General features: G+C 43.3%; 1 protein-coding gene across 1 annotated transcript in view; it reads left to right on the top strand.

Annotated features, from left to right (window-relative positions):
• The first annotated feature begins 539 nt into the window (after nucleotides 1–539).
• LOC115111753 (uncharacterized) overlaps nucleotides 540–16,868 on the top strand; it is a 33,125-nt gene continuing 16,796 nt past the window's right edge. Inside the window, exon 1 of the mRNA XM_029638131.2 lies at nucleotides 540–733. Coding sequence (XP_029493991.2) covers nucleotides 653–733 — 81 coding nt within the window. The 5' untranslated portion in view covers nucleotides 540–652. The remainder of the gene's footprint in view (nucleotides 734–16,868) is intronic.

The following is a 16,868-nucleotide window of genomic DNA, read 5'->3' as shown; positions in this document are numbered from 1 at the left end:
TTATGGCACAGGTGGTAGTGCATTTGCCCTGTAACCAGAGGTCCCTGGTTCAGCCTTGCTCCACTCCAGCTTTCCCCTCTCAATTTGCTGGAAATTCATTCATAAAGTCACCATACCCACACCTACACTGCTCAAGCTCACTCTTCGCCCTGTGTTTCGATGCCCCCCCTCTATTGCTTCATTGGTGGCATCAGTGCAAGAGTTGGCTTCACATGTTCACATTGGGTTTGTGCTCCGGACACTTCTAGAGAAAAGGGGGAATAGTGTAGCCTGTTTGAGAGTACTACTACCCCTCTGTCAAGATGCCTGGGCTTTTATGGCACAGGTGGCAGAGCTCTGCTCCTCTTAAATCACTACATAACCATAAAGTTACTCCATTATCAATGGTCTGCAGCTGACCAACTACAAGGAAATGTAGGTTACTGTTTCTAATCCCACAGCTGGTGCATTGGAAGCTATGTTCGTCAAAATTATTGTTGACAAATAAGACTGACTGCCAAATTGTGGGCGCTTCAGTACAACCCCCTGTGATTTCTGTATGCGGGTCCACGAAGGATGAAAGCGCGCTCCCGAGAGTTCAGGTGAATGGAGAGTGGGAGCGAGAGCGGGTCACAGTTCAGTGTGCGTATGAGAAAAGGACGAAATAAGGAAAATGAACTGCAACAGCTCGTTCTGGGCACATGTGTTCTTGACAGCGTATCTACTATGGGTCACGGGATGTGTTGCACAGAAAGTAAGTAATATATGGCTGCTCTTTGTTTACAGTCTCATTTGCCTCATGGAAAAGCGCAATCAATCGTTTTACCCGTCAGCGGGCTCCTTGTGACTGGCAGAAAACTTGTAAGCAAGAATGAAACACGTTTCCTTGTTGTGTAGTTGGTACCCACACTGGGAAAGACATAATATAGCCTTTCCAGGGTAATTCGTCATTATGGTGAACGTACATGATGCAATGCACTGTAAACGTGTTTTAGTAGAATAGTCCAGCGAATACAGCACCCGTGCATACAGGGCTCACGTACAGAAGTTTGTGTATAGTTTTACATCATCTTTATTGTATTGTTATTATTTTTAATCTAATACCATTATACTTTTAAATAATCTATAATTTTATCGAAAGCTACAAAAAAGTTTATTGACATGCATTTCAGTAGGAAGCTTCCAATTCTAATAATCCCAAATTCAAAGTCATGCTGGGTTGGTAACTATGGAAAATAAGCCATTATTTTATGGGATTTTCCATTGCTCGTGTTGTCAATGAATGCATAATTGCAGATATCACAACTGTAAGACATTGCAAATATACATCAATATTAGGTTATAGCCACGTGTTTGAACGGAACATATTGAGTAATGACGAATTTTGGGACATCTCAGAGCTTAATGCCCTCTTCTATCCCTCTTGTCCATGTATCTGTCTGGTGAAGGTCAGGTTTGTCAAGATACAAGAGGGAGGAGGTTGTGGAATTCTTTCTTTTTTTCCCCTCAACTTGATTTGGTTAAAACAAACTTTAATGGATTTAAACATATAAAGAAGTAAAGTAAAACAATTATAATAATAAAATAGAGGAGGGGTTTGGAAAAGGATACGAACCCGGTTTAGGGTAAAAGGATTTGGGTTGGGGGAAAGGGTAAATAAAAATAGGACGTAGTGGATTCTTCAGGATACTGGGAGGGGAGTAATGGTTTGTAATATTTGAATAGTGGGATGAATGGTTATTTTTTATGTTGTTTGTGTCTCCATTGAGTTGTGTGAAAAAATATTTAAAAATCTACTTACAGCTAAATAAAACCGTCCGTTTAGGTTGTTAAAATGTCAGCTTCTATTGCATTGGCCCACCATCCTGGACAGATGAGTTTAAAAGGGTATAATTATTTAAATAGATCGGGTAAAACCCAGGCTTTAAAATGTTGAGATATCAGCGGGAGTAAAAGTGGATAAAATCACAATAAAATGCATAAATGATCCACTCTAAAAAGGGTTTTAAAAGTGATAAATATGCGCAATATTTAATAAGCACGGAAAGGGAGTTGATAAATAAAAATATGGGCGGGTCAGCTTGTTCCTCCCGAATCATGGGCTCAGGTCCACCTACCCGAGGGTTCAGAGATTCAGATTGTTGCAGGTGTGATTGCAGGGTACAGTGAAAATCTTAGGTTTTGAGCTCCAACATACTGGACTAGTGAAATAAAATGGTAAAAACAATATAAATAGACATAGCACTATATACATAATAACAGCTGATGGATATTTATTATGAATAAATAAATGTCCATTGGGATGTATGCAGAGTAAAGACTGTTGGGGTGGGTGGGTTAGAATAACCATAAGTTGAGCAGCAGGCTGATCATTGAGTGAAATAGAAATCAAAACAGTAATAATATACATATTAACAACTGCAATAGTGATGAATGCCATTGGGGTGGGGGCAGAGTAAAGCCTGTTGGGGGGGTGAAATGCCCATAGAAGGGGTGGGGCAGCAGGGGAGAGCATGTCGATAAGGGGAGTAGAAGGGGTGGGTGGAGCAACAGAAGAAAGAATGTCCATAGGGGGAGTAGCAGGCAAGATAAGTGAGAGTTGATTGAGGATGTCCATGAGGGAGAGTAGCGAGTAGTGGGGTCCCTGATGATCTTCTTGGCCTTCCTGCGACACCTGGTGTTGTAGGTGTCCTGTAGGGCGGGCAGTGTTTGCCCAATGGTGCGTTAGGCTGCATATATCACCCTCTGAAGAGCCTTGCGATCCGCGGTGGTGGTGTTGCCGTACCAGGCAGTGATGCAGTTCGACAGTATGCTCTCGATGGTTCTCCTGTAGAACACTGTGAGGGCACTCAGGGTAAAACTGAACATCTTCTTGAACATCCGTGGCAATACTTGGTAAAGCTACATTTACAACCATGGGGAGAAACACGTCCTCAACGTGACAGTACCTTAGTAGAGGTTAACGGCAATGGTATGCCATAGTGGTATGCCATAGTCAGACAGAGAGAGCAGAGAGCAGGGCATGTTCACCTCCTGTTCCTCTCTCTGTCTGTCCCAAATTGCCTATAAAGGGCTCTGGTCAAAAGTAGTCTACTACATAGGGAATAAGGTGCCATTTGGAACACAGCGCCGGCTCACTCTCTCACTTTGTGGTGAAAACAACCCAACCTGCTTGCCTGCCCGACACTGACATGGACTTCATGTCTTCATTCTTGAACCATAGCTCTCATGAATCACCCTGTACATACTGTAGAATAGTGACACCTTACACCTGCTCTCTGCAAGTAGCTACACAACACACAGCAGTTTGTCTGAGAGAGGGGGTTCTTAGTATAGTAGTATTTAAGTGTAACCCAACCGGCCCTTACAATTCATGGTCGGAGTGTTACATGGCACTGGATTGCATGGTGTTGGGTTTCCACATCCACACTATGGTGGGGTTTGGAGGTGTAACTCACCTGAAACGTGTTCAGCTGGTTGTGCAGCAGAGATGATGGTGACACTCTAGGTTTATTCTCAATTCGGTATAATTTCCAAACTAGGAAGAAACCTGCTAGCCTCGTACAACCAGACTGATCTCGCAAGATTACGTAAATTATTCGCTACACTGATCCACTCAGTGGCCCCCCTTTTATGTCCAAATTGTTGGACATAAAAGACAAAAAAAATCAAATAAACACCAGCAAATCAACTCCCAGGTGATTTTAATTGAGTAAATCTCTTCCAAAGTATTACAACACATAATAGAGAGATATATGTGATCGTTTTAGTCAAATAATATATCTGTTTGGGCTTCTTGTTGTCAATTTGCAGTCTACAAATGATTTGTAATTTTGTTCCTGCCCCCTCACCATCCGCTCAATAAAAAAATGGTCCCGTGGCTGAATCTAGTGGATTATCCATGCTGTAGGCATTCTTAGTCATATCTGCTCTCCTCTTCTGAGTGTTCTGTATGTGAACAACGGACACTACACTATTGATTTACTGCACATGTACTTCTGCTATTTATCTGGGGAAAAGGAAGCTATTGATCTGCCACTGTACTGTAAATAAAATAGAAGGCAGCCATGACCTAGTGAATCCATAACACAACCATGCTATCAGTAGTGTCTATGGGCCATGTTTATGTGGTATTTAATTATGTTCAGTTGTTAGCATTTGGAAAATACCCCCCCCCCCCCCCCTAATCTGTTCAGTGCTTACAGGTGATTAACAGAGTCTGGCAGAAGGCGTTCTTTTTAATGACCAAATCCTTCCTGACAACTTTGGCAGCAGAGTCAGATTGCAGTACTATAAAATAATTCTCCCACTTCCTGTGTATTCTGGTGCTGTAGCCTACTGTCTCCACTATGAGTTGAATGTCACACGGTCATTGTATGTCTATGGCAATGTCTGGTGTCATTTACATAAAAGGCTTACCTGTCTCATTGCAGAGTTCTCCTTTGCGCCATGTCAGAAGAAATATTATCTATGACCACACACTACTATAACACTAGGAAGGAGAATCGATAAGGCCACGAGCTGTCAAGACTCGTCTTTAGCCACTGTGACTGAGTGAGGGTGAGCAGCAGAATTCTTAGAACTGAACAACGAAAGCCCTTAGTATATTGAATTGTCAGCGTCCCCAGCTTTAGTTTCTGTGTGCATAGGGTGCTCACTATCTTTGCAATTATCTGCCTGAGGGGGCACTCTAAATGATGTCTTTGTCCTCTTGTCCTCTTTTGTATTAAGTTGATTTTTGGAATAGCGTAAACAAGTTTGGTATTCATTTCATCCAACCCCAAAATGAAGGGTTCAACTCTGATAAATCCACCACCCAAACAGCTACAAAAATGAGTGCATGTTTGACGTTAGAAGATACTGCAATCATTTCATTGGCTATTGTCATGTTGATTAAAAGAGGGAACAACCTAAAAATAGAACCACTGAGGAATTCATTGCCTAGCTAAATGTTTAAATTCCGCAAAGAGACTAGATCATACTGTAAACACATATTGGTCAGACAGTGAGGTTGGCATGGTGGTAAATAACCTATACTGTTACTTTAAATGAGATGAATGGGCCAGGCGGAGAGAGCTGCCCTGCCCTGCTAGCTGGTCTGGCTGGTCTGGCTGTGTGTGTTGTTGTCATCCTGCATGGTGGGGCTACTCGCTCAGCTGCTGAGAGATTAATTACTTAGGATGCATCCATTCGCTGCCTGGGTCACATTCCAAATCTGGAAATGATTTCTCCTAATTGGTCCAAACCACCATGGTGACAGATAACACTGACTGACTGCATTTCGCCCACATGCTTTACTTTCTAGGCTAGGCATACTTAGTTAATGACGGTTACTGCAACCTCCTTCCATCCAGAGAGGAAGAAAAATCCAGGGAAACTGTTAATTGGTGTGTGCACCGCAAATCTGGAACCCCTCCATCCAACAGCCCGCCCACCCAGCCACATATCTATGTGGAGTTGGAGGGTCCACCACCACCACAATGCTGAGCATTCCACTGTCTCATGCAGAGCAGAGGTCATTTGTGGCACCAACATTGACGACCAAAGAACATTATGGTCTTGATGGAGGTTTGTAAAGGTCCATATTTTGTGAGGTGAAGACTATGCTCTCAGAGGTTACTGGGGGCAGCTTCAGTTAGAGCCCAATCAGGAAGCTAACCGGTTGTTTTGTAAATTCACCCTGAGTGAATATGATGGCACGGAATAACCGCATGCACACACACCATGCTTATTGTTTAAGTCGTAGGCTTGTGTATCAGTGCCTTTTCACAGCTGTGGACAAACAGCACCGGGTGCAAGGCAAGGACCTCCTTTCTTCTCTTAAAAAATACACTATATATACAAAAGTATGTGGACACCCATTCAAATGATTGGATTCAGCTATTTCAGCCACACCCGTTGCTGACAGGTGTGTAAAATCGAGCACACCGCCATGCAATCTCCATAGACAAACATTGGCAGTAGAATGGACTTACTGAAGAGCTCAGTCACTTTCAACATGGCACCGTCATAGGATGCCACCTTTCCAACAAGTCAGTTCGTCAAATTTCTGCCCTGCTAGAGCTGCCTTGGTCAACTGTAAGTGCTGTTGTAAGTGTAAGTGCTCAACAAAGGCTCAGCCACAAAGTGGTAGGCCACACAAGATCACAGAAAGGGACCGCCGAGTGTGTAAGAATTGTCTGTCCTCGGTTGCAACACTCACTACCTTAGTTCCAAACTTTCTCTGCAAGCAACGTAAACACAAGATCTGTTTGTCGGGAGCTTCATGGAATGGGTTTCCATGGCTGAGCAGCCGCACACAAGCCTAAGATCACCATGCGCAATGCCAAACGTTGGCTGGAGTGGTGTAAAGCTTGCTGCCATTGGACTCTGGAGCAGTGGAAGCATGTTCTCTGGGTTTGTCGGATGCCTGGAGAACGCTACCTGCCACAATGTGTAGTGCCAACTGTAAACTTTGGTGGAGGTGAAATAATAGTCTGGGGTGGTTTTTCATGGTTAGGCTAGGCCCCTTAGTTCCAGTGAGGGGAAATCTTAACGCTACAGCATACAATGATATTCGAGACACTTCTGTGCTTCCAACTTTGTGGCAACAGTTTGGGGATCTAGTAGAAAGCCTTCCCAGAAGAGTGGAGGCTGTTATAGCAGGAAAGGGGGGACAAACTCCATATTAATGCCCATGAATTAGTAATGAGCTGTTTGACGAGCAGGTGTCCACATAATTTTGGTCATGTAGTGTAGCTCTTCTAGCTTCTATGACACACGGATCTAGTATGCGCCATTGGAGAAATGACCCTACAGTCTATGATCTAGATTTCTGTCAGTGTCTGACCTGACCAGCAACAGTGGCTAAATTATTGGACCGAGACAGAGCTGCTGAGTTCTGGGTTATACACATCATCTGGGGGTTGACACAGCTGAAGCGTTAGCCTTTTGGGGCAGTGTCACTTTTCTACTCCCAGTAAATAGCGCATGAGTCCCTGCCCCTTTTGAGGGGCCCGTCTGGCTGTTTATGAGCCAGTCAGGAGTTGTTTGTGCATGTGAAGGAGTGCGGGAAGGGAATGAGTGAGTGTGTGGGAAGTTGGGCGTCAGTGTTTTGCAAGGTTTTAGCTGGGGGTTTCATCATACTAGTTGTATACTCACTAACCTGTTGCTAAGGTTCAATTAGGCAATAGTAGATTTCTCTAAGCTCTTCAGTTAAGTTTTATTTGTCACATGCACACAGTGCATGTGAAATGCTTAAAGGGCAACTCCACCACTTTTCCAGCACAATACCAGTGTCTACATATGTGAAAACAAAGTTTTACCCGATGACGTCATCAAAATATTTTCAAAGACAGATTTACCGTGGCTAGAAACTAGTTGCAGGTTTTGAAAATCACTTTTTTTTTTAGGACTTTAATTCAAATATATATATATATATATTTTTTAAATTTTACCCCTTTTTCTCCCCAATTTCGTGGGATCCAATTGTTGTAGTAGCTACTATCTTGGTGCGGCTGGCTTCCGGGTTGGATGCGCGCTGTGTTAAGAAGCAGTGCGGCTTGGTTGGGTTGTGTATCGGAGGACGCATGACTTTCAACCTTTGTCTCTCCCCAGCCCGTACGGGAGTTGTAGCGATGAGACAAGATAGTAGCTACTAACAATTGGATACCACGAAATTGGGGTGAAAAAGGGGTAAAATTCACACACAAACCCCCACCCCCCCAAAAAAACTTGCAAGCCCTTCCCAACAGTGCATTATTCAATATCAAATTAAACACGAAAAAAAGAGACTATATACAGGGTCTGTGTCAGTACCAAATTCATGAAGGAACCAATGGGATGCTTGAGGGGAGGAGTTCCTGCAGATCCTGGAATGCCCCAAATTGCGGGTTGCAGTTGCACACTTTGAAAAAACCCTTGCCAAAGACCAAAATGAACTAAAACGTCAAAAAATGTGGTCATAATATATGCACGCACTGTTCCGAACAGTTTCGTATGGGAAGCATGTGAACGCCTTCAGTGTGTGTGTGTGTGTGTGTGTGTAAGAGTGCCAGTGTAGGCGTGAAAAGTGACTGGCTGAAAAGTGACTGGTGGTGGGAATATATAAATACTTATGTTAATATACTAATGGTAATACATGTAAATACATGTAAACAGGAGTGATAGTGACCAGTAGCGGGATAAATGGATACAGTAGATACTATTGGTAATCAATGAACAGAAGCACAGTGGTAGTAATACATCTAATGAATAATCATTTTAGCAGCAGCGTAGGGGTGAGGGGGAGCAGTAGTTGTTAGCCATTTAACAGTCTTATGGCCAGGGGCTAGAAGCTGTTTAGGAGTCTGTTGGTCTAAGCCTGGATGCACTGGTACCACCTGCCGGACGGGAGCATGGAGGATAGTCCATGATTCTCTGATCCACCTCTACGCAGACGATACCATTCTGTATACTTCTGGCCCTTCTTTGGACACTGTGTTAACTAACCTCCAGACGAGCTTCATTGCCATACTCTCCTTCAGTGGCCTCCAACTGCTCTTAAATGAAAGTAAAACGAAATGCTCTTCAACCGATCGCTACCAGCACCTGCCCGCCCATCCAGCATCACTAATCTGTGGACATCTACAAATATCTAGGTGTCTGGTTAGACTGTAAACTCTCCTTCCAGACTCCCATTAAGCATCTCCAATCCAAAATGAAATCTAGAATCAGTTTCCTATTTCACAACAAAGCATCCTTCACTCATGCTGCCAAACATACCCTCGTAAAACTCACTATCCTACTGATCCTTGACCTCGGCGATGCAATTTCCAAAATAGCCTCCAACACTACTCAGCAAATTGGATGCAGTCTATCACAGTGCCATCCGTTTTGTCACCAAAGCCCCATATACTACCCACCACTGCGACCTGTATGCTCTCATTGTCTGGCCCTCCCTTCATATTCGTCGCCAAACCCACTGGCTCCAGGTCATCTATAAGTCTTTGCTAGGTAAAGCCCCGCCTTATCTCAGCTCACTGGTCACCATAGCAGCACCCACCCGTAGCACGCTCTCCAGAAGGTATATTTCACTGGTCATCCCCAAAGCCAATTCCTCCTTTGGCCGCCTTTCCTTCCAGTTCTCTGCTGCCAATGACTGGAACGAATTGCAAAAATCCTTGAAGCTGGAGACTCATATCTCCCTCACTAACTTTAAGCACCAGCTGTCAGAGCAGCTCACATATCACTGCACCTGTACATAGCCCATCTATAAATAGCCCATCCAACTACCTCATCCCCATACTCTTTTTTTTGTTGCTCCCCAGTATCTCTACTTGCACATTCATCTTCTGCACATCTATCACTCCAGTGTTTAATTGCTAAATTGTAATGAATTTGCCACTATGGCCTATTTATTGCCTTACCTCCCTTATCTTACCTCATTTGCACACACTGTATATAGATCTTTTTTTATTATTGTGTTATTGACTGTCTGTTTGTTTATTCCATGTGTAACTTTGTGTTGTTGTTTGTGTCGCACTGCTTTGCTTTATCTTGGCCAGGTCACAGTAAATGAGTACTTGTTCTCAACTAGCCTACCTGGTTCAATAAAGGTGAAATATATTTTTTTAAATGTCATTTTTAAGACATTTGAATTGTGTTTCAAGCAGCAAAACAGTATACAGTATGTGTCTTTTAGAAGGCTTTTGTATTAAGTTCAAACTACATTTTTGGTAATTAGCATTTTAGTTCCGACATAGGATTCAAGTTCCTTCACAATATAATTATGGTAAACCTCAAAATAATGACTGTGCTTAATTTGACATTCCACTGCACAAGTAATTTCAATCAATTATTTGCTTGGGTACTTTACTTTTGTACAAGGATAGTCTAGTCATCTCCATATAGCACAACTGGGGCGCGATGACCGACAAGCAGGGCCTTATGTAAACTTTCTGCCTGCTCCTACTTATTAGCTTCACTTCATTCAAATGTTATCTCCCATCCCACCATGAAGTGGTGCAACCAAACGGCACTGTGGCCCATTGTGCCCCATGAGAAAAGGTTTCCTCAAATAATGACCGCCTTGGCTGCCAGTGGAGAGGAGAGGCCTGCGTCTGTGATGTAACAGAACTGGGATGTTTGGCATTATAAGAATGTCCCATTTCCATTAAACACTGTGGCACTTTGGAGACCATTCATGTGTAGTCTACCTTGTGCATCACATCACAGTGAGGGTGGCAGACCTCCAGATAGCCAGCTCAGTCCTACTGTAGTCAGGTCCATGGAGATGACAGTCTCTGACCCTCTCTCCCTCCTTGACACAGTTCTCTCTCTCTCTGATGGGGGATGGAAATGTAGCCCACAAACTGAATAGAAAGAGCATGCATAAAGAAAATTTGGATTTGGTCACTTTTTTGGTCACAGAGATACACACACACACACACCCCTCCCTCCCCCCCATGTTGTCAAGCTGCTCCCTTCATTCTATAGTGTATTGCACAACACCGTTGAGCAAAACCGAAAATTGGCTTACTCTCTGCAACCTCTCGGGAATGGCATTTGACCAGTTCAAATGTCATCTGTGTAATTGTGTTGTGGTTGTGGCATTCACGACATGAGTTCCTTGTAGGTCTAGGGCCATTTTCTTGGTTGTACCTAATGCTTTCATGCTAAACTGCATTCTGAGAAAGGAAAAGCCATCATACAACACTCTTAGAACTAGTTGGGCATCAAAGTACTGACTGTACCATGACGTTTGTAATTTATCACTGTTACATCAGCGTCCATCACTATCAGATTGTATTTACCAATGGGCAATTACACATTAACAGAAAGAATGGGATGATATGAAACCTTGAGATTGAAAAAAATCTATTTGGTTATTGAACAGCAAATGAAGTGGATTAACACCCGGTAACAGAATCATGGTAACAGAATGACATCATGGGTCCCTGATCTGTACTATACAGAAAAGCCATTCTCTTCATGGTGATGTATCCTGAATAGATACACAAAGGTAGACATTTTTTATATCCTCCTTTGCATGTTTGGGTATTAATCTATATGCAGTGGGTTAACTGCCTGTTCAGGGGCAGAATGACAGATTTGTACCTTGTCAGCTCTGGGATTTGAACTTGCCACCTTCCGGTTGCTAGTCCAACGCTCTAACCACTAGGCTACCCTGCCGCCCCAGTTGAAGCACCCTTCGCAGCGATTACAACCTCGAGTCTTCTTGGGTATGACGCTACAAGCTTGGCACACCTGTATTTGGGGAGTTTCTCCCATTCCTCTGCAGATCCTCTCAAAATCTGTCAGGTTGGATGGGGAGTGTTGCTGCACAGCTATTTTTAGGTCTCTCCAGAGGGTTCAAGCACGGGCTCTGATTGGGCCAGTTAAGGACATTCAAACACTTGTCCCGAAGCTACTCCTGCATTGTCTTGGCACTGTGCTTTGGGTCTTTGCCCTGTTGGAAGGTGAACCTTCGCCCCAGTCTGAGGTCCTGAGCGCTCTGGAGCAGGTTTTCATCAAGGATCTCTCTGTACTTTGCTCCGTTCATCTTTGCCTCGAATCTGACTAGTCTCCCAGTCCCTGCCACTGAAAACATCCCCACAGCATGTTGCTGCCACCACCGTGCTTCACATTAGGGATGGTGCCAGGTTTCCTCCAGATGTGAGGCTTGGCATTCAGACCAAAGAGTTCAATCTGAAACAGAGAATGTTGTTTCTCATTGTCAGTCCTTTAGGTGCCTTTTGGCAAACTCCAAGCGGGCTGTCATGTGCCTTTTACTGAGGAGTGGCTTTCGTCTGGCCACTCTACCATAAAGACCTGATTGGTGGAGGGCTGCAGAGATGGTTATCCTTCTGGAAGGTTCTCCGATCTCCACAGAGGAACTCTAGAGCTCTGTCAGTGACCTTCGGGTTCTTGGTCACCTCCCTGACCAAGGCCCTTCTCCCCCGATTGCTCAGTTTGCCCGGGCGGCCAGCTCCAGGAAGAGCCTTGGTGATTCCAAACTTCTTCCATTTAAGAATGATGGAGGCTACTGTGTTCTTGGGGACCTTCAATGATGCAGAAATGTTTTTGTACCCTTCCCCAGATCTGTGCTTCGACACAATCCTGTCGCGGAGCTCTAAGAACAATTCCTTCAACCTCTTGGCTTGGTTTTTGCTCTGACATGCACTGTCAACTGTGGGACCTTATATAGACAGGTGTGTGCCTTTTCCAAATCATGTCCATTCAATTGAATTTACAACAGGTGGACTCCAATCAAGTTGTCGAAACATCTTAAGGATTATCAATGGAAACACGATGTACCTGAGCTCAATTTTGAGTCTCAAAGAGTCTGAATACTAATGTAAATGAGGTATTCTATTTTTTATACATTTGCAAACATTTCGAAAAAATAACTGTTGTGTGTGTGTGTGTGTGTGTTGCTGAGAAAATAAAATATGTATTTAATCAATTTTAGAACAAGGCTGTAATGTAACAAAATGTGGAAAAAGTCAAGGGATCTGAATACTTTCCGAAGGCACTAAGTACTCAGCATATATGGGAACTCCTTCAAGACGGTTGGAAAAGCATTCCAGGTGAAGCTGGTTAAGAGAATGCCAAGAGTGCGCAAATCTGTTATCAAGGCAAAGGGTGGCTACTGTGAAGAATCTCAAAACACTTTTTTGGTTACGGCATGATTCCACATGTGTTTTTTTCTGTAATACTGATGTCTTCAGTATTATTCTACAACATAGAAAATTGTTGTTGTTTTTTAAGAAAGAAAAACCCTGGAATTAGTATGTCCAAAATTTGACAGATTCTGTATATATGCCTTAATTAAGAACTACAGACTCTTAGCTTTCATTTGACACCACATTTGATGTGCTCCTACAAACTTCAAGTTAATGCTCATGGGGCTTTTTACATGGAGATTCCCCAATGCATACATTATAATTTAATTTATGGTATTTGTTGCCCAAACTTGACAATCGGTGTACTGTGTCCACAGCAGTAAAATTTGTTTACAACCCAAGTTCATCTTAAATTTTTGAACAGAAGCTGACCAGTGGAATCAAAACAGCCCCATAACATCAAATATCCAATACCATATTTTACAGTAGGTATGGGGTTCTTTCTGCTTATGCATTCTCATGTTAATGCCAAACCCACTACTGTTGTGTGTGTGTGTGTGTGTGACCAAAGAGCTCTATTTTCATGTCATCTGACCAAGGCACTGGTTCCAATCCAAGTGGCAATGCAGTTTAGCAAACTACTTGCCTGGCTACCCAAACTCTTTGCTCCAGCCAAATGCTAAGCTACGCATAATGAGTCTGGATCGGACTACCTCCTCAACGATTTCTAGAATTGAAATCCATTCTAGACCATCTGTTTGGTCCCAGAACCCGACGGGTTGGGCCAGAGTCGGAACACACATGGGTAAAGCAACGTTTGAAAATGTGTCATTGGTTTTGATACTCTGATTGGGACTTTGTTTTGTACAACACCACAAACGACTTCAATGATGGCCTGAGGTTTGACTTCTGAGTTTGACTTCAGAGGTCTGAGTTTTGACTAGGCCATTCCAATACATTTAAATGTTTCCCCTTAAACCACTCGAGTGTGGCTTTAGCAGTATGCTTAGGGTCATTGTCATGCTGGAAGGTGAACCCCCGTCCCAGTCTCAAATCTCTGGAAGACTCAAACAGGTTTCCCTCAAGGATTTCCTTGTATTTAGCGCCATCCATCATTTCTTAAATTCTGACCAGTTTCCCAGTCCTTGCCGATGGGAAAACATCCCCACAGCATGATGCTGCCACCACCATGCTTCACTGTGGGGATGGTTTTCTCGGGTGATGAGAGGTGTTGGGTTTCCTTGATGGCCAAAAATCTCAATTTTAGTCTCATCTGACCAGAGTACCATCTTCCATATGTTTGGGGAGTCTCCTACATGCCTTTTGGCGAACACCAAACGTGTTTGCTTATTTTTTTCTTTAAGCAATGGCTTTTTTTCTGGCCACTCATCCGTAAAGCCCAGCTCTGTGGAGTGTACGGCTTAAAGTGGTCCAGATATTCCAATCTCCGCTATGGAGCTTTGCAGCTCCTTCAGGGTTATCTTTGGCTTCTTTGTTGCCTCTGATTAATGCCCTCCTTGCCTGGTCTGTAAGTTTTGGTGGGCAGCCCTCTCTTGGCAGTTTTGTTGTGGTGCCATATTCTTTCCATTTTTTATAATGGATTTAATGGTGCTCTGTGGGATGTTCAAAGTTTTGAATCTTTTTTTATAACCCAACCCTGATTTGTACTTCTCCACAACTTTGTCCCTGACCTGTTTAGAGAGCTCCTTGGTCTTCATGGTGCCGCTTGCTTGGTGGTACCCCTTGCTTAATGGTGTTGCAGACTTTGGGGCCTTTCAGAACGGAGATATATATATGTGTATATATATATATATATATATATAAGGTCACTGACAGAGCTCTAGAGTTCCTCTGTGGAGATGGGAGAACCTTCCAGAAGGACAACCACTGCAGCAGGGATTTAGGCCCACTCCTCCATACAAACCTTCTCCAGATCCTTCAGGTTTCGGGGCTGTCGCTGTGCAATAGGGACTTTCAGCTCCCTCCAAAGATTTTCTATTGGGTTCAGGTCTGGAGACTGGCTAGGCCACTCCAGGACCTTGAGATGCTTCTTACAGAGCCACTCCTTAGTTGCCCTGGCTGTGTGTTTCGGGTCGTTGTCATGCTGGAAGACCCAGCCACGACCCATCTTCAATGCTCTTACTGAGGGAAGGAGGTTGTTGGCCAAGATCTTGCGATACATGGTCCCCATCCATCCTCCCCTCAATACGGTACAGTCGTCCTGTCCCCTTTGCAGAAAAGCATCCCCAAAGAATGATGTTTCCACTTCCATGCTTCACGCTTGGGATGGTGTTCTTGGGGTTGTACTCATCCTTCTTCTTCCTCCAAACACGGCGAGTGGAGTTTAGACCAAAAAGCTCTATTTTTGTCTCATCAGACCACATGACCTTCTCCCATTCCTCCTCTGGATCATTCAGATGGTCATTGGCAAACTTCAGACGGGCCTGGACATGTGCTGGCTTGAGCAGGGGGACCTTGCGTGCGCTGCAGGATTTTAATCCATGACGGCGTAGTGTGTTATTAATGGCTTTCTTTGAGACTGTGGTCCCAGCTCTCTTCAGGTCATTGACCAGCCGTGTAGTTCTGGGCTGATCCCTCACCTTCCTCATGATCATTGATGCCCCACGAGGTGAGATCTTGCATGGAGCCCCAGACCGAGGGTGATTGACCGTCATCTTGAACTTCTTCCATTTTCTAATAATTGCGCCAACAGTTGTTGCCCTCTCACCAAGCTGCTTGCCTATTGTCCTATAGCCCATCCCAGCCTTGTGCAGGTCTACAATTTTATCCCTGATGTCCTTACACAGCTCTCTGGTCTTGGCCATTGTGGAGAGGTTGGAGTCTGTTTGAGTGTGTGGATGGTGTCTTTTATACAAGTAACGAGTTCAAACAGGTGCAGTTAATACAGGTAATGAGTGGAGAACAGGAGGGCTTCTTAAAGAAAAACTAACAGGTCTGTGAGAGCCGGAATTCTTACTGGTTGGTAGGTTATCAAATACTTATGTCATGCAATAAAATGCAAATTAATTACTTAAAAATCATACAATGTGATTTTCCGGATTTTTGTTTTAGATTCCGTCTCTCACAGTTGAAGTGTACCTATGATAAATATTACAGACCTCTACATGCTTTGTAAGTAGGAAAGCCTGCAAAATCGTCAGTGTATCAAATACTTGTTCTCCCCACTGTATATACTGAGATCATATGACACTTAGATTGCTCACAGGTGGACTTTATTTAACCTGTCTAGGACTGGGGACCCTGTTCCGCTAGTGGAACCCCTCGCCAACAGCCAATGAAATTGCAGGGCGTCAAATACAAATCAACAGAAATCTCAGAAATCGAATTTCTCAAACATACAAGTATTAGGCACCATTTTAAAGATACAATTATCATTAATCCAGCCACAGTGTCTGATTTAAAAAATGCTTTACAGAAAAACCCAGCCATTTTTCCAGCCAAAGAGAGGAGTCACAAGAAGCACAAATAGAGATAAAATGAATACTAACCGTTGATGATTTTCATCAGATGAAACTCATAGAATTTCATGTTACACAATACATGTATGTTTTGTTTGGGAAAGTTCATATTTATATCCAAAAATCTAAAAATATTTTACATTGGCGTGTTACGTTCAGTAGTTCCAAAACATGCAGTGATATTGCAGAGAGCCAAAGAATTCACAGAAATACTCATAATAAATGTTGATGAAAATACAACTATTATACATGAAACTTTAGATACACTTCTCCTTAATGCAACCGCGGTATCAGATTTTTTTGAAACTTTACGGAAAAAGCATAATCTGAGAACGGCGCTCAGAGCCCAAACCAGCCAGAGAAATATCCGCCATGTTGGGTAGTCAACATTATTCATAAATAGCATTATAAATATTCACTTACCTTTAATGTTCTTCATCAGAATGCACTCCCAGGAATCGCAGTTCCATAATAAATTGTTGTTTTGTTCGATAATGTCCATCATTTATGTCCAATAGCTTCTTTTGTTAGGGCGTTTTGTAAACAAATCCAAAAGCGCGATCTGGTCCATTCAGACGAAACGTTCAAAAAGTTACATTACAGGTCGAAGAAACTTGTCAAACTAAGTATAGAATCAATCTTTAGGATGTTTTTATCATAAAACTTCAATAACGTTTCAACCGGAGAATTCCTATGTCTGTAGAAAAGCAATGGAACGAGAGCTACCTCTCAAGTGAAAGCGCGTGACTGAGAACGAGGCTGCAGGCAGACCCCTTAGTCAAACAGCTCCCATCTGGCCCCCCTCACATGAGATGCCTGAAACAAA

This window comes from Oncorhynchus nerka, linkage group LG27 (assembly GCF_034236695.1).
Source record: "Oncorhynchus nerka isolate Pitt River linkage group LG27, Oner_Uvic_2.0, whole genome shotgun sequence".
NCBI lineage: Eukaryota > Metazoa > Chordata > Actinopteri > Salmoniformes > Salmonidae > Oncorhynchus > Oncorhynchus nerka.
The sequence above is the reverse complement of the archived record's forward strand: the minus strand, read 5'-3'. Positions and strand labels throughout refer to the sequence as shown.